The 27,970-nt window shown below is 37.7% G+C and overlaps 2 protein-coding genes across 2 annotated transcripts; both read left to right on the top strand.

Annotated features, from left to right (window-relative positions):
* Nucleotides 1–15,407: 15,407 nt before the first annotated feature.
* LOC104241715 (26S proteasome non-ATPase regulatory subunit 13 homolog B-like) lies at nt 15,408–21,275 on the top strand. The gene is made up of 6 exons (XM_070174228.1): nt 15,408–15,660; nt 16,590–17,036; nt 18,516–18,596; nt 19,563–19,759; nt 19,850–19,949; nt 20,700–21,275. The coding sequence occupies exons 1-6, from the start codon at nt 15,511–15,513 to the stop codon at nt 20,883–20,885; spliced, it is 1,161 nt and encodes a 386-aa protein (XP_070030329.1). The 5' UTR covers nt 15,408–15,510; the 3' UTR covers nt 20,886–21,275.
* A 728-nt stretch (nt 21,276–22,003) lies between these two features.
* On the top strand, nt 22,004–26,532 carry LOC104226876 (amino-acid permease BAT1 homolog). Its single transcript, XM_070174229.1, has 8 exons — nt 22,004–22,302; nt 22,629–22,889; nt 23,577–23,595; nt 24,273–24,492; nt 24,580–24,761; nt 25,187–25,476; nt 25,560–25,716; nt 26,095–26,532. The coding sequence occupies exons 1-8, from the start codon at nt 22,202–22,204 to the stop codon at nt 26,440–26,442; spliced, it is 1,578 nt and encodes a 525-aa protein (XP_070030330.1). The 5' UTR covers nt 22,004–22,201; the 3' UTR covers nt 26,443–26,532.
* Nucleotides 26,533–27,970: the final 1,438 nt, after the last annotated feature.

Here is a 27,970-nt window from a genome sequence, read left to right as displayed (position 1 = left end):
CATGGTTATCATGGATCTCAGCAGGGCTAGTCATCACTCAGCGCCCTTCCAACTTAGAGTGCATCTCGTGCTCCATCGATTCAGGGTTCTTCTATGTCGAGTGCATCTGCTAGTCACTCCGGTGCGAGGGGTTACCTTCAGTCCGCTTCTCCAACACCTGGGAGTTATTATGAGTGTGGCGAGATGGGCCACATGTGGAGGCAGTATCCTCGTCGTATTGCTGGTTCGTCCCAGCAGAGGGGTCAGTCTTCGGCTTCAGTGCCACTTTCTTCACCACTACCCGCTTAGCCAGCTAGGGGTAGAGGTCAGTCAGCCATGGGTCGCCCTAGAGGGGGAGGTCGATTAGGGGGAGGTTAGGCCCATTTCTAAGCACTTCCAGGCAGACTCGATGTTATTGCTTCAGATGTTGTTATCACAAGTATTGTCTCAATCTGCCATAGACATGCCTCTGTATTATTTGATCCCGGTTCCACCTTTTCTTATGTGTCATCATACTTTGCTCATTATTTGGGTACGCCCCGTGAGTTTCTTTCTTTACCTATTCATGTATCTACCCCGGTGGGCGATACTATTATTGTAGACCGTGTGTATCGATCGTGTGTGGTGACTATTGGGGGTCTGAAGACCCGAGTGGATCTATTACTATTGAGTATGGTGGATTTTGATGTTATTTTGGGCATGGATTGGTTATCTTCGTGCCGTGCTATTCTGGACTATCATACTAAAACAGTCACATTGCCTATGCCGAGTGTGTCACGGATCGAGTGGCGAGGTGTGACTGACTGATTATGTCCCTAGTAGAGTTATCTCTTTCTTGAAGGCCCAGCGTATGGTTAGGCAGGGTTGTCTTTCATATCTAGCGTTTGTGAGAGATGTCAGAGCTAAGACTCCCAGTATTGATTCTGTTCCAGTTGTGAGGAATTTTCCTGATGTGTTTCCTGCAGACCTGTCGGGCATACTGCTGGATAGGGATATTGATTTTGGTATTGACCTGGTGTCGGGCACTCAGCCCATTTCTATTCTGCCGTATTGTATGGCACCAGCGGAGTTGAAGGAGTTAAAGGAGCAGCTTTAAGAACTCCTAGATAAGGGGTTTATTCGTCCTAGTGTGTCACATTGGGGTGCACCGATTCTGTTTGTGAAAAAAAAGGATGGCACGATGAGAATGTGCATTGATTATAGGCAATTGAACAAGGTAACAGTGAAGAACAAGTATACATTGCCTCGTATTGATGATTTATTCGACCAGCTTCATGGAGTGAGAGTGTTCTCCACGATTGACCTCCGTTCGGGTTATCACCAGTTAAAGATCAGGGACTTGGATATTCTCAAGACAGCCTTCAAGACCAGATATGGTCATTATGGGTTCCTTGTTATGTCTTTCAGGCTAACCAATGCCCCAACAACATTCATGCACCTGATGAACAGTGTGTTTCGGCCTTATCTTGATTCGTTTGTGATCGTCTTCATTGATGATGTTCTGGTGTACTCGCGTAGTTAGGAGGAGCACGTGGAGCATTTGAGAGTTGTGTTGCAGAGATTGAGGGAGGAGAAGCTTTATGCAAAGTTCTCCAAATGTGAGTTCTGGCTCAGTTTAGTGACCTTCTTGGGGTATGTGGTGTCCAGCGAGGGTATCCAGATTGATCTAAAGAAGATAGAGGCAGTTCAGAGTTGGCCCAGACCGTCCTCAGCCATAGAGATTCGCAGTTTCCTTGGTTTGGCGGGTTATTATTGCTGGTTTGTTCAGGAATTTTCATCTATTGCATCGCCCTTGACCAAGTTGACTCAGAAGGGTGCTTTATTTGTTTGGTCAGACGAGTGTGAGGAGAGCTTTCAGAAGCTCAAGACAGCTTTGACCACAGCTCCAGTGTTGGTTTTTCCATCAGCTTCAGGTTCATACACCGTGTATTATGATGTTTCGAGAGTTGGGATTGGTTGTGTGTTGATGCAGGAGGGTAGAGTTATTTCTTATGCTTCTCGTCAGTTGAAGCCTCATGAGAATAACTACCCCGTTCATGATTTGGAGTTAGCTTCCATAGTTCACGCATTGAAGATTTGGAGGCATTACTTGTATGGCGTATCTTGTGAGGTATTTACTGATCATCGCAGTCTTCAACATTTGTTCAAGCAAAAGGATCTCAATTTGAGGCAACAGAGATGGTTGGAGTTGCTTAAGGATTATGATATCACTATATTGTACCATCCGGAAAAGGCCAATGTGGTGGCCGATGCTTTGAGCCAAAAGGCAGTGAGTATGGGGAGTTTGGCATATATTCCAGTTGGGGAGAGGCCCCTTGCAATTGATGTTCAGGCTTTGGAAAATCGGTTCGTGAGGTTGGATATTTTGGAGCCCAATCGGGTATTAGCTTGCGTGGTTTCTCGGTCTTCCTTATATAATCGTATCAGAGAGCGCCAGTATGATGATCCGCATTTTCTTTTCCTTAAAGATAGAGTTCAGCATGATGATGCCAGAGATGTGACCATTGGTAATAACGGGGTGTTGAGGATGCAGGGCCGGATTTGTGTGCCCAATGTGGATGGGCTTCGGGAGTTGATTCTGGAGGAGGCCCATAGCTCGCGGTATTCCATTCATCCAGGTGCTGCGAAGATTTATCAGGATTTGAGGCAGTACTATTGGTGGACAAGAATGAAGAAAGATATTATGGGATTTGTAGCTTGGTGTCTCAATTGTCAGCAGGTGAAATATAAGCATCAGAGACCGGGTGTCTTGCTTCAGCAGATGGATATTCCAAAGTGGAAATGGGAGAGAGTCACTATGGATTTTGTAGTTGAACTTCCTCGGACTTCGAAAAAGTTCGATGCTATTTGGGTGATTGTGGATCGGCTGACCAAGTCCGCGCACTTCATTCCTGTATGTACTACCTACTCTTCAGAGCGGTTGGCAGGGATCTATATCCGAGAGATTGTTCGGTTGCATGGTGTTCCGGTTTCTATCATTTCAGATAGAGGTACTCAGTTTACTTCGCAGTTTTAGATGGTCGTGCAACGAGAGTTGGGTACTCAGGTTGAGTTGAGCACAACTTTTCATCCTCAGACGGACGGACAGTCCGAGCGCACCATTCAGATATTGGAGGACATGTTGCGTGCTTGTGTCATCGACTTCGGAGGGTCATGGAATGAGTTTCTACCGCTCGCAGAGTTTTCTTATAACAACAACTACCAGTTGAGTATTCAGATGGCTCCGTATGAGGCTTTGTATGGGAGACAGTGTAGATCTCCAGTTGGCTGGTTTGAGCCCGGTAAGGATAGGCTATTGGGGACAGACTTGGTTCAGGATGCCTTAGAGAAGGTGAAGGTGATTCAGGAGAGGCTTCGTACAACGCAGTCGCGACAGAAGAGTTATGCTGACAGAAAGGTTCGAGATGTGTCCTATCTGGTTGGTGAGAAGGTTCTGTTGAATGTTTCGTCCATGAAGGGTGTTATGAGATTTAGAAAGAAAGGAAAGTTGAGCCCGCGGTTCATTGGGCCTTTTGAGGTGGTTCGGAGGATTGGGGAGGTGTCTTATGAGTTTGGTTCCACCCAGCTTGTCGAGTGTGCATCCGGTATTTCATGTTTCTGTGCTCCGAAAGTATATTGGGGATCCGTCTCATGTTCTGGATTTTAGCACGATTCAGTTAGATGATGATTTGACCTATGATGTGGAGCCAGTGGCTATTTTGGGTCGTCAGGTTTGAAAGTTGAGATCAAAGGATATAGCTTCAGTAAAAGTGCAGTGGAGAGGTCAACCCATGGACGATGCTACCTGGGATATCGAGCGGGAGATGCGGAGCAAATATCCTCACCCGTTTGAGGCTTCAGGTATGATTCTTAACTCGTTCGAGGACGAACGTTTGTTTAAGTTGGGGAGGATGTGACGACCCGGCCAGTCGTCTCATGAGTTACCGCTCCGTTTCCCCCATTTCTACTTCTTTATGCTTTGTTATCCGTGTTTTATGTGATCGGGTTGATTAGTTTAAGTTCGGAGAGGATTTGGTAAGAAAAGAGACACTTAGTCTCTTTTAAGAAGGTTTAAGTTGAAAAAGTCAACCGGATGTTGACTTATGTGTTAGAGGGCTTGGATGTGAGTTCTGATGGTTCGATTAGCTTCGGGAGGGATTTGTGACTTAGGATCGCGACCGGAATGGGTTTTGGAGGTGTAGAGAAGATTTAGGCTCGAATTGGCGAAGTTGATATTTTGGTGATTTCCGGTTGATATGCGAGATTTTGATATAGGGGTCGGAATGCAATTCTGAGAGTTGCAGTAGCTTCGTTGTGTCATTTGGGATGTGTGTGTAAAATTTCAGGTCATTCGAACATGGTTTGGTTGGGTTTTTTATCAAAAATGTATTTCGGAAGATTTTAGAAACTTAAGCTTGAATTTAATGTGTTTTGGGTGATTTGATGTTGTTTGAGGTGTTTTGATGATTGGAACAAGTTTTAATGAGGTTTTAGGATGTGTTAGTGCCTTTGGTTGAGGTCCCGGGGGCCTCGGATGAGTTCGGATGGTCAATCGAACCATTTCGTGCCTTGGAAGATTGCAGAATTTGCAGGTTCAGCTGTTGCAGAACTTTGCTCTATGCGATCGCATAGGGAGTCCTGCGATCGCATAGAAGGATTTGAGGGAGCTGCCAAGTTGTTCTTCGCGTTTGCATAGTGTTAAATGGACCTGGGGGCTTGGCTGGTCTTTGTTCAATGCGAACACGGGAGTAGGTCCGCGATCGCGTAAGGTCAGGAGCTTAGACATTGCGATCGCAGGGGCTTGGATGCGATCACATAGGGTAAATTTGAGAGCTGAGATTTTTGTGCTTCGCGATCACGAAGGTTTTTCCGCGATCGCATGAAGGAAATGAGGCATGGGCAGAATGTTTTTAAACTCGTCTTGTTCGCAAAGGTGGGTCTATTTTCACACATAGCTGCTCATTTTGAGAGATTTTTGAAGGAGATTGAAGTGGGATTCAAGGGGAATCGTTGGAAGGTAAGATTCTTGGACTAAAAACTCGATTATATTGTGAAATCCACCTAGAAAATCATGGAATTTAAGCTTAAAATTGAAGAACTAGGGCTTGAGAAATTGGACTTTTGAATTGGGAGTTGAAGGACCATTTGAGGTCGGATTGGAGAACTTTTGATATGTATGAACTCGTGGGGAGATAAGGAATCTAATGATGTGAAAATTTCTGAATTTCGAGAAGTGGGCCTAGGCTCGAGTTTTGCTAATTTCGGGATTTGTACTCTTTATTGATTGTTTTCGCTTGAGCTTTGTTCCCTTAGCATATTTTGACGTCCTCGTTCTGATTTTGGATAGATTCAGCGCGCGTGGAGGCCGATTCGAAGGGCAAAGGTGTCGCGAGCTAGAGATTTAGCCGGTTCGAGGTGAGTAATGATTGTAAATGATGCTCCGAGGGTTTGAAACCCCGGATTGCACATCGTAGTGCTATATTGAGGTGAGGCACACGCTTGATGACGAGTGTGGAGTCGTGCACTATTGGGAATTGTGACTTGGTCCGTCCCGGTTGATGATTTTACCGCGTATTTGACTGAAACTTATTTGCTATCATCATGATTTGGGCTGATTGCCATATTTGGGCTTCGTGCCAGCTACTTGAACCCTTCGGGGATTTTTATTACTATTTCCTCACTGTTTTGACTTATTATTTGAACTCAATCATGTTAATTTCCACTATTTTACTACTCAGCCATGTTTACTCGGTTTTTAAGACGTAAATGATATTTTAAATGATGTTTGGGCTGAAAAATACTGTTTTACTATTGCCCGAGAGGCTTGTGAGTATTTTCGACTGAGCAAGGTCGATGGCCTAGTTGTGAGGAAATACTGATACTGATTTGAGGCCGAGGGCCTGAGATATATACGTCATGAGGTGGCTTGATTGATATGAGGCCGAGGGCCTAGATTTGATGCCATGAGATGGCTTGTTATTGCGCTTGGGTAGGGGCCCCTCCCGAGGTTTGTACACTCCTAGTGAGCATGGGTACCCATTGTGATGAGAGATTAAGCCCGAGGGGCTGGTATTGTTCTGAGATTGAGCCCGAGGGGCTGGTACTGTTCTGAGATGTTGCCCGAAGGGCGAATTTGTGGATACTGTGCCCGAGGGGCGAACTTCTATTTGTTTACTTTATCTTAATTATCTATCATTTACCTATTTACTGGTTGGAAGAGGATTTTACTTGATTTTTACTGGTTTTACTGATTTTAAGTGATTTTTACGGCTTCATTATAGAATGCCTTGTGTTTTACGTGTTTTCTTACTTTCAGTCGTTATTTACATTTCTTACTCACTGAGTTGGAGTACTCACTTTACTCGCTGCACCCTGTGTGCAGATTCAGGCGTAGCTAGTTCCGCTTTGGAGTGCTGATTTTCTCCAGTTCCAAGCGGGCCTTTCGGAAATTATGAAGTAGTTGTTGACGTTCGCAGCCCCGTGTCTCTACTCCTCTATCATTTCTGTTCTCCTTCAAACATTTGTAGTAGTTTATGACTTTAGCAGACTTGTATTATGGTTTAGAGATGCTAGTGACTTGTGACACCCCGATTAGGGCTGTGTCGGGTCGGATTTTCCGCTATTCAGTATTATTAAATCATGTTTAGACTATTCTTATGTTGGTTAACTGCTTTAAAAGGTGAATTGGATTTAACTGGCTGACCTTGTCATCACGAGAGACGCCATCATGACCGGGTTCGGAGTTAGGGTCGTGACAGTCCGTTTACCAAGAATGTTGACCAAAGTTAACTTTATTCAATTTTAAAAGTTAATTTCCATATTTTACTTAGTTTTCACATAAAAGCTTTCTAGAAACGCGCTCAGACTGCGCACACAAATCGAGGCGAGACAAAGAGAGATTTTTAAAGCCTCGGAACGTTGAATTTACTTTCAAAACGAATGATGACCTTTTAGGTCATTACATGTAGGCTGGGGGAGTCAAATGGGGGAGATTCTCGTGTGTTCTAGTATATTCTTAAGCTTGCAGTTTGAATAAACGTTCTGGCAAATAAAATCAAAATATTTGAAGGTTAATTTTATTGGTCGAAAATTAGTTTAGTGATGATTGTTATAGTATGCAACATGAATTAAATGCCAATCCAGAAGGCATAAAGTTGGACGACGTAAAGTTGGACGACGTAAAGTTGGTTCAAGAAATTGATCAGACAATAATTGTATCAAGTTAAGTTTATTCTCGTATTCTGCTTTGGTCGTTTTATCTGTATATAAGTTCTTTATTTTAATCTGTGGCTGGGATTTGAGTTTGATCAACAATGTAATGATCCGTTTTATAGCTGACTTTTTACTCAATTCATGTCTGTCCGCAACACACATTCTAGAACTTTTTAACCAGGGATATCAAGAGTGAATCTGGAGAGAAGAGGGGAGAGAGGAGAGAAAAAAAGAAAACGGTGTAACTAAATCCTTTGATTTAACGCACAAATAATGAATTGGGAGCCTTTTAAGGTGGATTATATATATTTTGTAAACAAAAATTATTTATGCCGGGTAATTAACTAAACATGGATATTTAGGGTAATAAAGTTTCCAATATTGTATAGAGATGAAAAAACCCTTTATTTAATAATGGGGAGAAATTCAAAAATAGCCACATTTACAAGTGGTCATTCAAAAATAGCCACAGTTTCAAAAGTAATCAAAATGTAGTCACTTTTCATGTAAAGATAAATCTGAACGAAAACACTGTTCAAAATCCGTAAAATACTCTAGTATAATATATTGAAATCTCCAGTGTAATATGCTGGAACTTTCCGCGTGTTGGAGTTCCAGCATAATATGCTGGAAGTTCATACACAGGTGCATCGATTTCCAGTATATTATGTTGGAACTTTCCGTGTTGTAGCAAAATAGTGGTTATTTTTCAATGACTTTGCAAACGCTGACTATTTTTGAATGACCAGTTCGAAAACTGACTAACCCATGCTACTTTTACGTTAGAATGGGTTCTGCCCAAACCTGCCCATCAAAAAATTCTTTATACCCAACCCATTAAATGCTGAACGGATTGGACGGGTTGAATGGGTTTGGACCACTTTTGCCATCCCTACTCCGTCACTATGAGGTGCGAATTTGAGTTAATCGGACCAGTAGCTAGGCTTCCAATAAACCAAAAGAAAAAGAAAGAATACTCTACTAGTGCTATTGCTACTACTTCTAGCAAGTTGGGAACCAAAAAAGGTTCTCCCACAAGAGCTTACAATCTGTTCTGGATTTTAGAATTATTGTGATGTAACCATATGATATCCAGGTTTTAATAAGTTTGTATATCTTTTCATTAATTTAGTACAGCAGTACACTACACTGGTGTAATTGAGTTTGATGGGATGCTAAATAAGCCCAGTGGTTATCAACTTATCATATATGCATTGAGGAAATTGTTTCATAATTGCTAGTATTATTTCATTTGATGGTTTCTTTCATTTTTCAAACCCCATCAGTAGCTTACATGTTTAACATGTAACAAAATTATTACTAGTAATTGATATCTTATTAAGTAATTTGTGGTCATATCCTATTTAAGAGTTTGAAAGACATGTGTTTCTTAAAATGTCTACTAATTCTCTTTTTTAATTAAAGGTGTGAAAGAAAATTACAATTAAAATATTTATTCTTTTAAAAATATCATAAAAATAAATATATGGGAACTTTCTATTTGTATTGCTAATTTGTCTTTTAGTTATTTTATTTTAATAGTATATAGTTATAAATATACCTCATGTTTCTCAAAACTAAACACCAAACACTCTAACAAAATGAAATCATCATCATCATTAATTATGTAGGATTTCTACTCTACAGGAAGTGAAAGTATTTGATTTTAAAATGCGAAAAATATATCTGCATCTGAGTAGTATTGTGTTTAGTGTAATTTAGAACAATTAACCCAAACAACGCCTATCTAATCTCTTAAATTAAAAATAGTCGACAAATGCATAATGTATGTATAACTCATGTATAATATATATATATATATATATAATCTATGAATAATCTATATATAACATCTAGAAAAAGTAAACAATAAATTGGCCGGCTATTTATGTAACAATGCTTCACCCATTATAGGATCTTCTGCCGTAGTCGCAATGGCAAAGGGGTGGCCCGAAATGCCATGGAATTGAGGTTACTGTGATAACTATGGCTGTCCAACAGGACGGGACGGGACGGAACAAAATTAATGAGACGGGACGGGACGGGACGACATTTAAGCGGGACAGTGGCGGAACGGGACGAAACGGGACGGGACAAACGGGACGAAACGGTCGGCCCATCCCGTCCCACTAACAAACGGGAGGACGGGATGGAACGGGACGGGATGGCTTCGCAGGCCTTAAGTGCAGTTTTTAGAAAAAACAATGTCCAGTTTTTTGACAATGCCTAAGTTTTTAAAGTTTGCAACGGCTAGTTTTTGACTTATTTAATAAACTTAAATGTTAAAACGAAAATTAGAAAACTAAGTAAAGAATTATAAAATATTAAAACAAAAAACTTGTAATGAAATATTCTATTAATTATAATAGAGTTATAATTTATTTAATATACTTTCAAAGTATTAAGTAACTAAGACAATTCATAAAAAATAAAAAATAAAATCAACGCTTGGAGCCTTTGAATTTATTAATAGGACTTTCAAATCTCACATACAAATATAATTCTTTTAAAGAGCATCTAATCTACGCAGCCACCTTCTAGGAAGGGTTCTGTTTGAACTAGGCCTCTTAATAGCCAATTACAAATTATCATACTAATATTTGTAAGCTCATATATAGCTTCTTTGTAACTTATCAATAATATCTTTCGGACATTGTTTTGGAATTGGCAATGTTGATTGATGTTCCATGAGCTCCATGCCGTCATCGCTCCCAGTCTAAGTATCTCATTGTATTCTTCTTCTTCCCTAGTGATTAATTTTTCAAAACCAAGATTTCTTCATTCTGAATTAATCCAATCTCTGAATAATACGGAAATCTCTAGACTGTCCTCTACTAATGCATGTCTATGATCTCCAATTTGAAATCTTGCCGCACTAAAAGCACTCTCCGATGCTACTGATGATGCTTGAATAGTCAGGATATCTTGGGTCATTATTGAAAGTGTTGGAAAAGCCTTGCCATGCTCCCTCCACCATGCCAAAGTTGTTCGTTGCCTTTTTCGTCTTTAATACTTTCCAATCCTTGATTAAGATAAGAATCAAGTTCATCATCAATAGAGGAATCAAAACATGTTATATCATCCATATCTTTCCATAAAACTTCTGCTCTAGACTTAGAAATAGAAGGAGCAGTTTCACAACCTGTTGTTTCCATAGATTTATATTTATCAAACATTGATCTAGTATAAGAATATATGCTAGCTTGGCATTCTTCGAGAGATGGTTGTTCATTTTCTTGAATTGCTAATTTCTCATAAATTTTACGAACAAGTCCCTTACGCCTCTTAGTTTTAAAGATGAGTTAAGTAGAGTAGAAATTAAATAAACTTGGGGAATAGGGAAAAATTACTTTTTAAATTTTGAAATCATTTCATTAATGGACGATGCATAAGTTGGATTTGTTTTATACTTACCAAATACAACAGAAATTTCACAAATATACCATAATATTTGTGTAACAGTATGATAATATATACCAAAAAATTATTTTGAAGCATAATAAAATTTTTCTAAAAATTTAGTAAGCTCTTTGATCTCATCCCAATCAGAATCAACAATTTGATCAGTGGGGATACCATTATGCATATTAGATACCTTTTGGATAGGCACCCGATAATCATAAGCAACTTTAAGTATTTCATAAGAAGAATTTCACCTAGTACAAACATCTTTTGGAACTTTTCTAAATGGAAGGTTAGCATTAGCACATTGTTGAGCAAATTCACGAATTCTACTCGCTTTATTAGCACGAAAAAATATAGGCGCAAGCATGTTGTATTTTACTACAAGCATCAGAAAATAAATTAAGGCACAAGTGATGTTTTGGGACGTTTAGCCTTAGGCTTACCCCTTGCAGGGGTTACAGGGGGTAAAGCTCCAAACTGAGATTGACTCTGAGTTGGAGCTTGTATTGCGGGACTAGTGGGTGTTTCATCCAATTCTTCTTCCTCGTTTTCTTCATCCTCATTTTCTTCGTCCTCAAAATAATATCATTGCCAAATTATCTTTGTAAAGGTTCACGATCTAGTTATTCTCCAAAATTAATATTATAACATGCGGGGGATTGGGAAAATGAAGTTTCATCAACATGAGTCATTTCATCTATATGTTTTCTAATTCTAGGAGAAGGGTTAGGATTAGGACTAGGATTAGGGCCAAAGTGTAATTTATAGTAGAAAATAGGGCCAAAGTATAAATTAATAAACTTAGTGGTTATATTAAAAGTTTGGGGGGAGAGGGGATAGGGGGTGGGGGGGTAGAGGCCATTTTTGACCCTTTTTGACCGTTGGGAACGACTATTTTTGCAATTGGAGCCGTTGCCCAACGGTTAGAATTTTAAAAAAAATTGCGGGACAGGCGGGACGGGACAGGACGAAACGGGACGGGACAAACGGGACGAAATGGCCATCCTGTCCCATTTCGTGTCCCGTTTAATATTGGCTCATCCCGTTTAACATGAAGTGGGCCGGGACGGCCCGTCCCGTTAGACAGCCATAGTGATAACTGCACGCAAGGAGAAAGAGAAATATTGTAATATAAGCCTTTAAATATTTGGGTGACATTAAAAAATAGTCAGATTTACAAGTGGTAATTGAAAAATAGTCACAGTTTCAAAAGTAATCGAAATTTAGCGACTTTTCATGTCAAGATAAATCTGAACGAAAACACTGTTCAAAATCCGAAAAATATTTCAGCATAATATACTGGAGTTCGAATTTTTTACATGTGAACTTCCAGCATAATATACTGGTGTTCCAGCATAATATATCGGAGTTCCAGCATAACATACTAGTCCAGTATAATATGCTGGAAGTTCATACACAGGTTATTGGAGATTGGTGAGTGAGTTAGGGTAGTTTGGTCCTTTCTCACTTACATTTAAAGAGTCAGTTATGTACTTTATTAGTAGACAGATATTACAAATATTTTGTACCTATGAACGGAGATTGAGAAATACAATTTGAGTTCCTTTTTCTCCTCTTCACTCCTTCTCATTTAGATCTCATTTCTTATCAATGGATGAAATCACAGATTCCATCACATGTGCTCCAATCTCCAGTATATTATGCTGCAACTTTCCATGTGCTGGAGTTCCAGTATAGTATGCTGGAAGGCCATACATAGGTGCACCAAGTGTACCAATCTAGATCCCCATTGAAAAACATAGGAGGAAATGTTACTGGAGCAAATCCACACCTAGGGATAGCAATGGAGCGGGGCGGGTTTCAGGGCTTGTGGTGCAGGGCGGGTTAGAGCATTTGCGGGTGCGGGACGGATTACGGGTTGGATATTTAAGTCTTTTGAAGTGAAGACCTAAAACGATGTCTCTCCGGTCTCTATACTCTCTTCGTCAATCACAACCTCACTCACACATCCATGAAGTTGAATATTTTTCTGTTTACTTTTAAAAAAAAATATATTTTATAAGAATTAGAAGAATTACAATTAACTGTTTACTTCTTTTTCTTTGGTTGAGGGTACACTTGGACCTTTACCATATAGGAGTATTAAATAAAACACCTTTTCCAAATTCATTAGCATAGCAATATTGTTTTTTTTTTTTTTTTGCACAATTAACTCTTTCATCCCAACATTGTGAAAGAAATTCAACGAGTGTGTATGGCAAATCATCATTAGCAGTACTTAAATAAAGTTTTGGTTCGAAGTATCCATCTACTTCTTATAATTTGCATCCGAAAAGGCGAAAAAAATATTCGATCTACTATGTGGCTTCTTGATTTTGTTTCAATCTGGCAGAAAATTCATTAAAGAAAAAAAAAATATGCAGGCCGGGGCGGGGCGGGTTTCTGCAAGGCGGGGCGGACTGAAAATAACAAATTATGCTATGCGGGGCGAGGGCAGGGTGGGTTGAAATTTTTGCGGGTTTGCCTTGTAATCGCCCTGCCCCATTTGCCATCTCTATCCGCACCCTATTTGCATATAAGTTTTTTTTTTTTGCATATATATATGTTTCTGCAACAAATAGGCAAATTCCTCACTATATTAATAAGAACTAGAACATGATTACAATAGGGAGAGTAATTGCACCATTCAAACTATTGAATTACAATGGAAAATATTGAAATTACACGTAACTAAGGATCGATCTAAGAATGGAAAAACTTAAACTAAGAGCAAAGGGATGAGAGAACATATATTTTTCTTAAACAATATGCATAAACCCAAATCACAGACCATTACTCATTTGAGAGAAATTCAAAAATAGTCAGATTTACAAGTGGTCATTCAACAATAGCCACAGTTTCAAAAGTAATCGAAATTTAGCCACTTTTCATGTAAAGATAAATTTGAACGAAAACACTGTTCAAAACCCGGAAAATACTCTAGCATAATATACTGAAGTTCCATCATACATATAATGGAACTCCAGCATATATTATAGTGGAGTTCCAGCATAAGTATACTGGAACTCAAGCATATTATAGTGGAGTTCCAGCATAAGTATACTGGAACTCCAACATAATATACTAGAGTTCCAGTATAATATGCTGGAAGATCATACACATGTGCTCCAATCTCCAGTATATTATGCTGGAACTTTTTCGAGTGTTGGAGTTCCAGCATAATATGCTGGAAGTTCATACACATGTGCACCGATCTCTAGTATATTATGCTGGACCAGTCCCTATTACAGCAAAAAAATGGCTATTTTTCAATGACTTTGCAAACGCTACTATTTTCGAATGACTAGTCCGAAAACTGGCTAGCCCTTGCTATTTTAACTACCCGGTTTGATAGATTTTTCTTATGCCCACTACTCAACCTTGATCGCAAATTAACTTGACCCTATTGCTTGTTTTCGGCTCAATAGTTCTTGTCAGCCGAGTAACTACTTGTGTGAAATTGGCAGGTGCAATGCCGTGTAACTTGTCTCACAAAAACCCCAGAGGCGGCCCAACGAATTTTATGGCTTAAATCCAAACTTTATGAGGGGCCTTATCTTTTTTTTTAAAAAAAAATTATTTTTTATTTGAAGTCTATTTTTTAAGATGCAAAGTTAATAATAATTTTTTTATAATCAATTTCTCCTAATAAGTCTTTCTCAATTGACAATATAGCTAATCCATTTCTCTCTTGAGACATTGTTGATCTTACGCAAAAGTTTATAAAATTTAATTTTGAAAAACTTCTTTCTGCCGAAATAACGGTAACATGAGTTATTAACATTATTCTATAAGCAACATAGGCGTCTGGAAAAGAATCAAATCCTTTATTTGATTGAGTATATTAATTAAACTGTCATATTCTAATTGTACTATTTTTCTTAACACTTTAAATTCATAAAAAAAATTTAAACGATCAATATCAGATTGATCATTATGCTTTAAAGAATATTCAAGATTAACTCAATATTTTTTTAAATTTTCATTATCTAGTGATCCCAGTTTTTTACCGCTAAATAGAAAACCTAAAATATTTTTATATGTTTTGAATTGTTCAAATCATTTTAAAGTGAAAAAAATAGTCTTGTCTACTATGTATAAAAAGTAATCAACTCTAAAAGACTCTTCGAGAGATTTTGAGATTTCATTATCAACATTCTCATCAAATTATTTCTTCTTATATATCACATGTTTCTTACGAAATTCGTGTTCGATATTCATTTCAAATGCAATTTCCTTGACAGAAATTATAGGAGTTGCAAATCCTTCTTCTCTATATTTATTAAAGAAAGAAATCAAACATTTTTACCTCACATAACTTTTCTTTTTAATTTACATATACCCTATTAGGTGTAACAAAAAATAAGGCCCCAAATAGACTATTAATACATTTTTACATATGACAAGAGTAAAACGATCCATATAGGGATCTTCTTCTCAATTTCGTCACTAGTCATGCAGAAACAAGAAAAGAAAAAAAGTAAAAATAAAAAAAGAGAATAATCTTCATAGTTGAAAAAGGAAAATCAATCGATAACAAAAGTAAATCGTGATTGAGGAGGGAAATGAAATTAATCAAAAAGGTTTTAATCATAATTGTTACTTACTAAGTATTTATCTTGGATACGTTGAAAACATATTACATTTCTTTTAATATTAAGTGACCCACTTGAGAGATTCATTAGTTGGATTAAAAATGCTTAGTTGTTGTAAACTTAAAGATCACATATATTTAATGTAATACTTTAGGGACTAAAATAGACTTGCTTCCAAACTTAAAGAGATTATTTGGATTAAAAACTCCATATTCCTCCCATTCTTTTCTTTAAGAACAAGCCAAACACAATTCAGAAGAGAAAGAAGTTTTAGTTTTCTCTCTCTCTCTCACACACACACACATCGCAGCTGCTTCGTCTTGCATCGAGTTTTTCAGCCATGGCGGCTCTACAGTATTTGGAATCAGTTTGCAATGCCCATCCAGAACTCTCCGATTGGTACACTACGCTATCAGATCTGTACCAAAGAAAGCTCTGGCACCAGCTTACTCTCAAGCTCGACCAGTTCGTTTCACTTCCCCTTTTTCAGGTCCTTATTAAATTCCATTTAATACCTGTGAATTTCGTTTTGTTTTAATTGTATTTAGACGTTTTTTGGTATGAATGCTATGGGTTTAGGTGTGTAAAAAGTTAGGGTTTTGTGGAGGGTTTTGTTTTAAGTTGAATTCTTATTCTTATTTGCATTTGTTTCATTTAGCATGAATTAGCATGTAATATGTTGATAATTTACCTAATTATGGAATGCAATGCATCTGGATTAGCTTATATGGAACTAATTAGGACACTGTTTCCGAACTTAGTGGCAAAATAAGCAGATAGATTATCAAGTCAAGTGAAGTTAATGTGTTTTTATCTGCTCTATCCGTCCCAATTTATGTGAGGATGTTTGACAGTTCATGGAGTTTGGGAAAGAAATATTGGCTTTTGAAACTTATGGTCTAAAATAAGCCATAGATATTTGTGTGACTAGAAATCATCTCATTAAGGGTAAAATAAGAGGGTTAAAATTAAATTGTTTAAAAATATATAAATTTATTGTTCTTTGTTGGGACAGACTAAAAAGGAAAGAATATCACTAGGACTGAGGGAGTGTTAGTTTAAATCATCACAATTACATATTCCCCAAAAGAAATGCTCAATCATCTAAATGGGTGCTTTATTGGTTATCTTTGTCCTGTACTCGTGGTGTAAATTGAAGTGGACCTGGTAAAACTAAAATAGTTTAGTAATAAATCTTATCACTGGGGGTCCATTCTCCAGGAATGGTGATGTTTTTGGAGCTTAGACTGTATTACTACTATATGTGTCTTTATTGCATGAAAGTTTGTACCTTTTGCTTCGGACAATCTATTTGTACCTTGCTACATTTGTGCGTGATTGATTCTGAAGAACGTTACGTAAACGGGTGTTTGTTTTATTTTGTTGTTTTGGCATCTAACACCTCTCTTCTCCCTTTAGGCTGGTGACACACTAATACAGTTGTATGACAACTTCATCACTGATTTTGAGACAAAGATCAATCTTCTCAAGCTTGCACATTTTGCGGTCATTGTTTCTCGGCAATACCCTGAGAAAGAGGCTGCTATAGGTTACCTTGAAGGAGTGGCTGAGAAACTTCGTAATACTAAGGAGACACGGATAAAGGAGCCGATTCTTTTTATTAAGATGCAGATTGCCCTGTTTAAGCTTGAGCAAGGGGATCAAAAAGAATGCCAGAAACTTTTAGATGAAGGGAAGACTACACTTGACAGTATGACTGACATTGATCCATCTGTTTATGCGAGCTATTATTGGGTTTCATCTCAGTATCATAAATCTCGCCAGGACTTTGCTGAGTTCTACAAGAGTTCTCTTCTTTATCTTGCTTACACTTCAGTGGAATCTCTTTCTGAATCATTTAAGCTGGTACTTTGTCATTTCTTGTTTTGTCAACCTACCCTGCCCCATTTGCTTGTTTGTATTACTTAGCTAATTGTGTATCAATTGTCCATTTATTAAATTATTTTACTTAAATAGGGTAAATTGTTGGGATCATTGAGAAGATAGTGAGACTGGGGAATATTTGTAGGACATCTCTTTGGCTGGATTATATCTGTAGAAACCACAACTATTTTAGGCATTTAGAAGAGCCTCTTACTTAGTCTTGGTGCTTGACAGAAATGAGTTCAAGGCTCAAGTGGTACCTTATATGATGTCTTTTATAATCTATGCTACTTGATTTTCAAGAGTATATGATGGAATCACTGGTGTGAAATTTTCTTGAATCCCTGTCACATTATAGTCACCATCCTCTCTTTTTAATCAGTTATTCAGTTAACTAGCAAGAGAATGAAAGCAATTTAAAAATGAAATTGCCCCCCCCCCCCCCATGTGATATTTTTCTAAGTTGCTCGACATGACACTAGTATGGGTGTAGGTATGGGATCCGTACCGGATCTGGTCAAACAATTTTGGGTACTTTGACCACGACGGACGGAAAATTTAGACGAGATACAATTTGATTCCCGAAATCAGAACCAAAACTAGGGTAAATTTGAAGAAAATAACATACCTTATCTAGGAAATCAATCATTTACTTATCTACAACTTGAGAATAAAAAAGAAATCCATACTTTACAAGCTATATGTAAATAGTATTCCACAAAATTTCTCATATTTAGAGATATATTTATTTTTTTGAATTATTTTTGCCGGATCTCCGCACCCGTATCAGTACTAGGAATAGGATCCATATTCCTGAATCTTAGAATTACCATCTAGAAGAATCCGACTTCTAGATCCGCACCCGCGTCCGAGCAACTTAAATATTTTCTAGGTTAAAGAGCTGTTAGAAAAGCCTATAATTATGGACACAGTTTGCTGTGTCTCCGAGTATTTAGTCTTCTCATCCTTGACTGCAGTATCATCTCTAAGGATGTGTAAAGTATTAAGGAATGATCTCTTCTTTTTTTCCTAACAGAGGAAGCTTTGCACAGTATAGTGAATCTTTTGAAGGTCTTCGTTTAATTTATTTTTATAATGATTTGCTATTGGATCGAAATTCTCTAATATGCTCTTCATCATTTCCAAGTTCTGCATAGATTCTTCATGATTTACCCATACAACTCGTATTAAGTCAGAGACGTCACAGTGCTATGGGCTTAAGCATTAATTCAGTACTTTGACAGTTGCTACTTGCTAATCAATCAAATGCTGAAAAAATGAAAGCGTTATTGTTTAATTGCTTATTGTATCAGTGTCGAGGTGGTCTTTTCTAACAGCTGCTTCAGCCTTTGAGTAGAAATACTTGTTAGTTGTTTATGTGATTTGCAGTATTTTCTGCAATTTCAGTCTTTTAATTATAATGCATCTGAAAACGGTTGCTGTTTCTTCTGTTTTGTTTAGGATTTGGCTTTCGATTTGTCCCTGTCAGCATTGCTGGGAGACAACATATACAACTTTGGAGAACTACTTGCTCATCCAATTGTAAGTTTATTTGACAGATTCCCTCTTTCTTTTATGTGCTTTCCATGCGCTAGAGTTATGTTCAAGTAGCTGGAAATTATCTGTTAACGCTTCTTTCTTGTGGAAATGGCTAAGTGGACTGCCCATTCAAGGAATGTACTTGGTGTTCTTCCCAGCTGTCAGAATATGTCTTCAGGTCTTATTGTGTTGTCATCTGTAGTATGAAAAGGGAGCCGCAGTTAGCAGGATCATCTATTTTTCTGCTTTTTTCTGTCTTTTTGTCTCTTGCTCCAAGGGTTTCAACTCACTTCTGGAAACTTCTAAACATGAATATTGGACCTTCATTATGAGTCTGCTTCTACTTTTTTGTTCACTGCTGAGAACAGTTAAACAAGATAGTTGGACCTCCACTACGAGTCTGCAACTCTTCTCCACCTACCCTCTCGAACCTTCTGGGGCAAAAACAAAAAAACAAGTATTGGATTCTTTCTATGAAGAGTCGTCCCTATTGGTGACGATGTTGGTCCTGGGATAAGTATAATGTTGACCCAATACGTATGGATGCAAAATTGTGCCCTAGTCATTGCCGGTTATTCCTTACTTTTTTTTGCTTTTGTAGAAATATAGTTCTTCTCATTGGCTCCACTGTATTCCTCTAATGGTCCCAAATAGCCATCTTTTGCTACTTAGTTTTCTGAGTTTTAGTGCATACTTTTACATGGATGACTGGAATTTCCCTTCTCGTAAGGCATTTAGTTGATATAGTATGGGGGAAGGTCGAGACCGTGTATACAAGGACTAAGAGATACCCGAATCAAACTGACAATAAACTAACTACTAAGGCATTTTATCTGAGAACTCACTGAAATCTCAATAAATACCTTTTTATCCATTATATTGACTTCAGTTGTGTGGGATGGACTAGATTTATGTGCTGACAAGATTGTGTATATTCAATCTATCATGACTTATTCTTATTTGTTACAGATACAGAGTCTGGTAGGGACTAAGGTTGAGTGGCTCTATTATATTCTTGAAGCCTTTAACACCGGTGATTTGGTTCGCTATCAACAATTATGCCATGTCCATCAAGCTGCTTTGAGTGCCCAACCAGCATTGGTGCAGAACGAGAAAAAGCTTCTCGAGAAGGTCAACATTCTCTGCTTGATGGAAATTATCTTCAGGTACTGTATCAGTTTCGCAGATAATGGAGTTTTATTTACTTATGCCATTAGGATTGATACTAAAGCTTTGGACAATACATTTGCATGCAGTCGCCCAGCAGACGATAGAACTATTCCTCTGAGTGTGATTGCAGAGCGTACAAAGTTAAATGTGGAGGATGTAGAATATCTACTCATGAAGAGCCTTTCTGTAAGTTCTTTTTAGTTAAATTAGAATTTAACCTCTGTTATTCTCACCAACTTCCTTCATTCATGACGGCACAGTAAATGTGCATCTTTTGTTGTATTCTTAATTGATATCAGCATCTTCTGTTTTTCTATGGGTTGAGAAACATATCCTTTTGCCCTTATGTTTTTTGTTTTTGCTATTCTCCCGAACTAATTTAAGCAATGAGTGCAAGCTCCTCCATTTGGGCCGTTCTTCGTTACTTTTTCCTAGTACTAATACAGTCTTATCTGAGATGATAAAAATGCTTGATCTTTTGGATTTGCATATAGAATGTGAAATTGTACATTTCTTTTTCTAGGAGTGTTCTTCCAGATATCTTTGTTATATATGTACTTGGTTAGGCCATTTATTGAAAAAGGAGGAGGAAAGATGCTGTTGGATGTTTATTGTTCAGTGTTGTATTCATACTTTTCCTTTCCCTTCCCATCACTATTTCATCTTGCATAGATTTGTCATAACTTTCTTTTTATGAGAATAGTAACCTCTTCATCTTTCTATATTAGTTAACTCTAGTTTTTATGTTGGGTTTTGCGAATCCTAATGCAAACGATAGACATGTTAGTTAGTAATTAGCAATTAACACTTATCCTGAATTTTTGTACTTTTCCCAAGTCCCCTGAACTTTCTACTTGGGCAGTCTTGATGCTGCATGTCGTCTTCTTTTGTAGTTCATGTCTTTCTCACGGTTGGTTTAACGTTGTCCTCCTGTAGGTTCATCTCATTGAGGGAATAATTGATCAAGTCGAAGGGACAGTTTATGTCTCCTGGGTGCAACCAAGAGTTTTGGGAATTCCCCAAATCAAGTCATTGAGGGATCGGCTAGACAATTGGGTGGATAAAGTACACACGGCTTTGTTATCTGTGGAGGCTGAAACTCCTGATTTAGTTGCTACATAATCCTTGGTTTTCCCAGTTCCCTTTCAGGTCTCTGTAATAGCCCCGCCACATCTTTATATTTGTTTTGATTCTGAAAAGAGCTGGTAATACAGCTGAGAAACTAGGGACAGTGTTCTAGTACTCTTAGGCGTTTATTTTTATGTCCCAGTTTTAGCTTGAGATATTATTGATCTCATTGAATTTTTCCCTCAGATAGCTGGTTGTTCTTGTATTCGATTACCAGAGTTCATAGTGATGACATTCAAAAGGGATAACTGGAGCCAAGTTGTGAAATGGCTTATTTTTACGACTGTTAGAATTTTATTATTTCCTGGACCTTTTGCACTACAACTAAACAGAGCCAATAGTATGTGATTATATATTTCCTTTTCTAGGAAGAGTGTTCTTCCATATATCTTTGTTATATATGTACATTGGAAGGTTACATAGCTTTGTCACAATTCTTTCCTTTTTTTGAGAATACTAACCTAGCATCTTCATCTTTTCTATATTAGTTAACTCTAGTTTTTGTGGCAAAACCATTTCAAATACCAAACTAGTTGTCCTTAGTGGGGGAACTAAGATTTTCACTAGGAGGTTTCAAAGTATAAAAAGTTAAATATATCGAAAAGTCAAGGGGAGTTAACGCATATTAAATATACATAAAGCAAAAAATTTATCTAGTAATATTGTGTAATTTTCTGGTGAAAGGGTGTCACCCCTTGGTTGAATGTGGCTCTGCCATTGCTTGCCGTTTTTATACCACGCTTGAGCGTGTATAAAGAAAGACGACGATTATTGCTTAAAATAGACTCCCTCCGTTTCAATAAATGGGTAATATTTTTATTAGTTCATTACAACAAGACTGTTACTTTTCTAAAATTTTAAAAATAATTTATTTAAATTTTTCATTTTACCGTTAATAAATCTTATAGTCGTACGAAAATTAATCATGTTTAAGAACACAAATTTAATTCCTTTTTAAGACCTTTTAATCATAATAAAATTCTGCACTCAATGGGGGCAAAAAGAAGGAGAAAACAAAAGATTTAGTGTCAACTTGTCAGTTGTCACTTAGTGAAATGTAAATAATAAAGAATGGCCCGTTATTGCATTTTCAGTGGCTATAATTTCCTTGTCCATCACTCTATTCAAATATCACTAACAACCAAAACCACAAAAACCCACCATATAATTTCCTTGTCCATGCTCTCATCTGCTCATGGTTATTTTGGCCGATTGATCTTCTAATACGCCAGTTTCAACAACTCTCGTTCGTTACACTTCTTCCTAGCTGCTCGGCCCGTAGTCTCTCACTCAGAAAATTTTGAAAGAAAATGAGTATGAATATTGAAGAATGCAATAAAGGTGCTATTGATTCAGACCATGCACGTCTTCACGAACTTGGCTACAAACAAGAACTCAAGCGCGATCTTTCGTAAAACCCCGCCTTCATATTAATATACTTCCTTCGTTTCAGTTTACGTGACATACTTTTTCTTTTTAGTATAAAAAGGGCAGTCCGGTGCATTAAACTCCCGCTATGTGTGAGGTCCGGGAAAGGGCCAAATCATAGGGGTCTATCGTACGCAGCATTACCTTGCATTTCTGCAAGAGGTTGTTTCCACGGCTCGAACCTGTGACCTCCTGGTCACATGACAACAACTTTACAATATCATATTTTCCTGAAACGTCTTATTTTATCAAGATAATTTATAGTCATATAAATGTGCGACTGACATTGAATTTGGAACTTTTTTGCAGGGTGTTATCGAACTTTGCATTTTCATTTTCTATAATATCAGTGCTTACTGGTTTAAACACATTGTTTGGAACTGGATTAAGTTTTGGTGGGCCAATTTCTTATATATATGGATGGCTAATTGCTGGTTCATTTACTATGGTTGTTGGTTTATCAATGGCTGAGATTTGTTCATCTTATCCAACTTCTGGTGGTCTTTATTATTGGAGTGCTATGCTTGCTGGTCCAACTTGGGCTCCTTTTGCTTCTTGGATCACTGGCTGGTAATTAATTTTCTCAATTATTTTCACTAATTAATTACTTTTCTAGTTTAAATTTAAGTAAATTATGTCATATATGAAGGGAGTCTTGGCGTAATTAGTAAAGTTGTTGCCATGTGACCATGAGATCATGGGTTCGAGCCGTGAAAACAGCCTCTTGCAGAAATGCAACGTAAGGCTGCGTACAATAAACCATTTAGTGCACCGGGCTGCCCTTTATATAGTCTAATTGCTACCATTTGTCATTAATCGTCGACTTAATTCCCTTAATACAAACATTCCAGTGCCTTATTATGCCATGCCCTGTTTTCTTAATTCATTCAAGTTACATGCACCGACAATGTATTTAATTCTTTACGTATTAATATAATTTAACCTGTTATAGTAGGTTACTTATCATTTATTTTGGATTACCGATTAATATTATTAAATACAGTTACCCGCTACCTTTTAAGTGACCTGGTTGTGTTAATACATTTTACTATCAGCGTATAAAACTTAAATTCTATCGGGGCATTATCTTGTAAGAAAAACTTGTATCCTGTTAGCTTATGTTTCTCTTTGTTGTATTATAATAATCACCTGTCATAACTTATTATACTATATTAATGATGATTTTCTACTTTTAAGTTTTGTCCCACCACATATTGCTTCCTACAGTAAATTGTCTTTCTTTCAATCCATTTGCAGGTTCAACATTGTTGGTCAGGTATAAAGAAGAAATACTCAGTAAATATTGCTCTAACATGCAGTTCACAGTTCTTTAGTTGTAGTGTCTACTGTCTAACCAGGTATATCTTCTTCAATTCATATAGCAATATAGCAACTCTAATATATAATCGCTCTGCAGACTTATTTGAAGATAGGACACAATGGAAGAAAAAAATCCATGTCGGTGATATCTACTAGTCGGGAATAGGTTTTAATCTTGTTAGAGAACTTCTAATATTGTTATAACTATTACTAACCCCCCCCCCCCACACACACACACACACGCACATATATATATATATATATATATATATATATATATATATACGCCGCAGCAGAGTGCTTTGTCCATGCTGCTATCCGTTGCCGAAGGGGAGCTTTGGCGTAACTGGTAAAGTTGTTTCCATGGGACCAAGAGGTCATGAGTTCAAGCCGTGGAAACAACCCTTGCAGAAATGAAAGGTAAGGCTGTGTACAATAAACCCTTGTGGTCCGGCCCTTCCCCGGATCCCGCGCATAGCGGGAGCTTAGTGCACTGGGTTGTCCTTTTTTTAAATATATATGTGGCTTATTTTTCACTATTTTATTTGTCTGTGAGCTTATATGGAAAAGTGAGGATTCATATAACCGACCCCAACTTGTTTGGGATTGAAGCATAGTTATTATTGATTGCAGTGGGCAGTGACAACAAGTGTAGATTATTCATTGGCACAATTGCTTCAAGTGATAATACTCCTTAGCACAGGTGGAGTGAATGGAGGTGGATATCAGGCCTCTAAATATGTAGTTATTGCCTTACATGCTGCAATTCTGCTCTTACATGCTATTTTGAATAGTCTTCCTATCTCTTGGTTGTCCTTCTTTGGACAACTTGCTGCAGCTTGGAATGTTTTAGGTACTATATATATCATATATAGTAAATCCAACTTATTTTTTATCTATATATAACAGCTCTGATTGATAGAGTTGAGGAATATTGCAGGTGTTTTTCTTCTTATGATACTGATTCCTGCGGTTGCAACAGAACGAGCCAGCACTAAATTTGTATTCACTAACTTCAATACTGAAAATGAAGGTGGCATTGGCAATAAAGTCTACATCTTTGTTCTTGGACTTCTCATGAGCCAGTATACATTGTTAGGTTATGATGCTTCTGCTCATATGGTGAGTCCTTTTTCTTAATTTCTTGTTTGTGTGCCCCTTCTTGATTTTCCGAAATTGACTTCTCCGCGATGAAACAAAGCTAGTTTCCTTTCAAATTGCTTTGTTATGAAATTCTAGCTGGACTAGATGATGCTCTGAATGCTAATGAGGATCCCTCCCCGACTAGAACTTCTTGTTTCTGAGGTCGGAAACTGGGATTTGATGGTATCTGTAGAGCGGATCCCATGAGCTTCTCTGGTTGAGCTTGGTTGAAGATGATGTGACGCAAGTGAACGTCTATGAAAAAGCTGTCATAAAGTTCCGTTTTTCGTTCTGTCGTTGATCAATCTGTCACTGAATCACATCCCGCTCTGTCATTGTCTCTTCAAAGTGTTCTTTCATAGAATTTTTCCCTTTGCCTTGTCTCTGATCACTTCTTTTTGCAGACAGAGGAAACAAAAGATGCAGATAAAAATGGGCCAAAAGGAATTGTAGGTGCTATTGGCATATCACTAATTGTTGGATGGGCATATATACTTGGTATAACCTTTGCAGTTACTGACATACCTCATCTGTTGAGTAAAAACAACGACGCGGGTGGTTATGCGATCGCTCAAATATTTTATGATGCATTCAACAACAGGTTTGGTAGTGGTGTTGGTGGAATTCTTTGCTTAGGCATAATTGCTGTTGCTATATTCTTCTGTGGCATGAGCTCACTGACTAGCAACTCTAGGTAATTATATATCCTTTGTATCATTCAAGCAAGCTCTTTTGAGACTAGACACAAATGAGGAAAATGTTGTTTGCGCCCTCTAGGATGGCTTATGCATTCTCGCGAGACGGAGCAATGCCATTTTCGCCCTTCTGGCGCAAAGTAAACGAGCAGGAGGTTCCAATAAACGCAGTCTGGATGTCAGCGCTTATAGCATTTTGCATGGCATTGACGATACAACTCCTGATTATTTCATATACAGTCAAACTTCTCTATAGCAGTTCATAATAACGGCCAAGTTTTCTTTGAAACCAATTTTTATGTGATGATATAATATATGTTCTCTATAACAACATTTCGATATAATGCCGTCTATCTCTATAACAGCATCCCTATATAACAACCATTCACTATAAACGCCAAGGTTTTTTAGAACCGATTTTTATATTATGTTATACTATATGTTTTCTATAACAACACTTCACTATAGCAGTCAAAAAAATCGAAACAAACGAGGCTGTTATAGAGAAGTTTTACTGTATATTCTTTCTCATTTAAGTTCTGTTATGTTCATTTCACTCCCTTCCAAATGCTAATATAACAGTATACTACTTTTTTGTGTGTGGTTTCGTATTAAAGTCTCTTGGAAGCTTGGTAGCATTTCAAGCGATGACATCAATAGCAACAATCGGGCTATATATCGCGTATGCCTTGCCATCCTTATTCAGAGTGACTTTGGCTCGAAAGTCTTTCACTCCAGGACCGTTCAACTTGGGACGCTATGGGGTCGTTGTTGGTTGGATCGCGGTGTTGTGGGTTGCAGTCATCTCTGTGCTCTTCTCTTTGTCTGTTGCTTACCCTATTACAGATCAAACTCTCAATTATACTCCTGTTGCAGTTGGTGGCCTTCTTATTCTTCTTCTTTCTTCTTGGTTTTTTAGTGCTAGGCATTGGTTTAAAGGTCCTATAACAAATATTGAAGTATAGTTCAACTGAGGAAGTGTTAAACTCTGATTTATGTAATTGTATTGAACAATGTTAAGTATATACTCCAGCTACTACGTACCTTTGCTTGTCCGTGTTGTTCAATTATTCACATAGTTTTGCCGAACTGACAAGACTTAGTACTATCTTCATTCTACTTATCTTGTTAAATTGTTCATAGGTCGTGTCAGATTGGCAAAACTTGTCTGTGTTGTTCAATTGTTCCTGTAATTGTATTGCACAAGGTTCAAGACATAGGCCGGAAAAACTTGCCCGCGTTGTTCAATTATTAACATAGTTTTGCCGAACTGACAAGACTTAGTACTATCTTCATTCTACTTATCTTGTTAAATTGTTCATAGGTCGTGTCGGATTGGCAAAACTTGTGTGTTGTTCAATTGTTCCTGTAATTGTATTGCACAATGTTCAAGTATATACTCCAACTACTATGTACCTTTGCCGACATAGGCCGGCAAAACTTGCCCGCGTTGTTCAATTATTCACATAGTTTTGCCGAACTGACAAGACTTAGTACTATCTTCATTATACTTATTTTGTTAAATTGTTCATAGGTCGTGTCAGATTGGCAAAACTTGTCTGTGTTGTTCAATTGTTCCTGTAATTGTATTGCACAAGGTTCAAGGACGTAGGCCGGAAAAACTTGCCCGCGTTGTTCAATTATTAACATAGTTTTGCCGAACTGACAAGACTTAGTACTATCTTCATTCTACTTATCTTGTTAAATTGTTCATAGGTCGTGTCGGATTGGCAAAACTTGTGTGTTGTTCAATTGTTCCTGTAATTGTATTGCACAATGTTCAAGTATTTACTCCAACTACTACGTACCTTTGCCGACATAGGCCGGCAAAACTTGCCCGTGTTGTTCAATTATTCACATAGTTTTGCCGAACTGACTAGACTTAGTATTATCTTCATCTTACTTATCTTGTTATTCATATTTCGTGCCGGATTAGCAAAACTTGTCTGTGTTGTTCAATTGTTCATAAGCTTTTCCGGACTAGCAAGACGTGCTACTATCTTGCATGTGTTCTTATTCTGCCCCCAAACAATAAACAAACCGATAGTAATCAAGGTATGGGAACCAAATTTTAACTTCTATGAGGAAGTGCATAGAGGTTTAAATACGGGTGAAATTCCTAAATTGGCCTCTGAATTGTTGAGAGATGGAGACCCTAATCACTAGTGTGCTAGGGAATCCAATTTATGATAATGAGTATACGACAAGAGTGGAGAGATCCGGTAGCCCGGATTCATGCAAATGGCGTGGAGTATTATAACATACGAAAATTTAGAAATCAGCCCGAATTCCAACTTCTTAGCCGTAAAATGCCAAAAAAGAAGGAACGGTCATGCTGAAGCCATGGTTATAGTTTATTAGGTCATTTTTTATGGCCCCGCAAAATTTTAGGCGATTCGGATCCAATAGCCCAGATTCATGCAGATGGGTGGACTATAGCATACGAAAATTTAGAAATCAACCTGAATTTCAGTTTTTTGGCCCTACAACGCC

This window comes from Nicotiana sylvestris, chromosome 5, assembly GCF_000393655.2.
Source record: "Nicotiana sylvestris chromosome 5, ASM39365v2, whole genome shotgun sequence".
In the NCBI taxonomy this organism is placed as follows: domain Eukaryota; kingdom Viridiplantae; phylum Streptophyta; class Magnoliopsida; order Solanales; family Solanaceae; genus Nicotiana; species Nicotiana sylvestris.
Note: the sequence above shows the minus strand (reverse complement) of the source record. Positions and strands in the feature narration are given on the sequence as shown.

What these genes read in the sequence shown, in the direction of transcription:
- LOC104226876 (XM_070174229.1), top strand. Translation starts at nt 22,202, where the DNA reads ATGAGTATGAATATTGAAGAATGCAATAAAGGTGCTATTGATTCAGAC. An exon ending in TGCAGCTTGGAATGTTTTAG is followed by an intron (nt 24,493 to 24,579) that starts GTACTATATATA and finishes GGAATATTGCAG; the next exon opens with GTGTTTTTCTTCTTATGATA. An exon ending in ATGATGCTTCTGCTCATATG is followed by an intron (nt 24,762 to 25,186) that starts GTGAGTCCTTTT and finishes TTCTTTTTGCAG; the next exon opens with ACAGAGGAAACAAAAGATGC.
- LOC104241715 (XM_070174228.1), top strand. Translation starts at nt 15,511, where the DNA reads ATGGCGGCTCTACAGTATTTGGAATCAGTTTGCAATGCCCATCCAGAA. An exon ending in TTTCTGAATCATTTAAGCTG is followed by an intron (nt 17,037 to 18,515) that starts GTACTTTGTCAT and finishes TGTTTTGTTTAG; the next exon opens with GATTTGGCTTTCGATTTGTC. An exon ending in AACTACTTGCTCATCCAATT is followed by an intron (nt 18,597 to 19,562) that starts GTAAGTTTATTT and finishes TATTTGTTACAG; the next exon opens with ATACAGAGTCTGGTAGGGAC.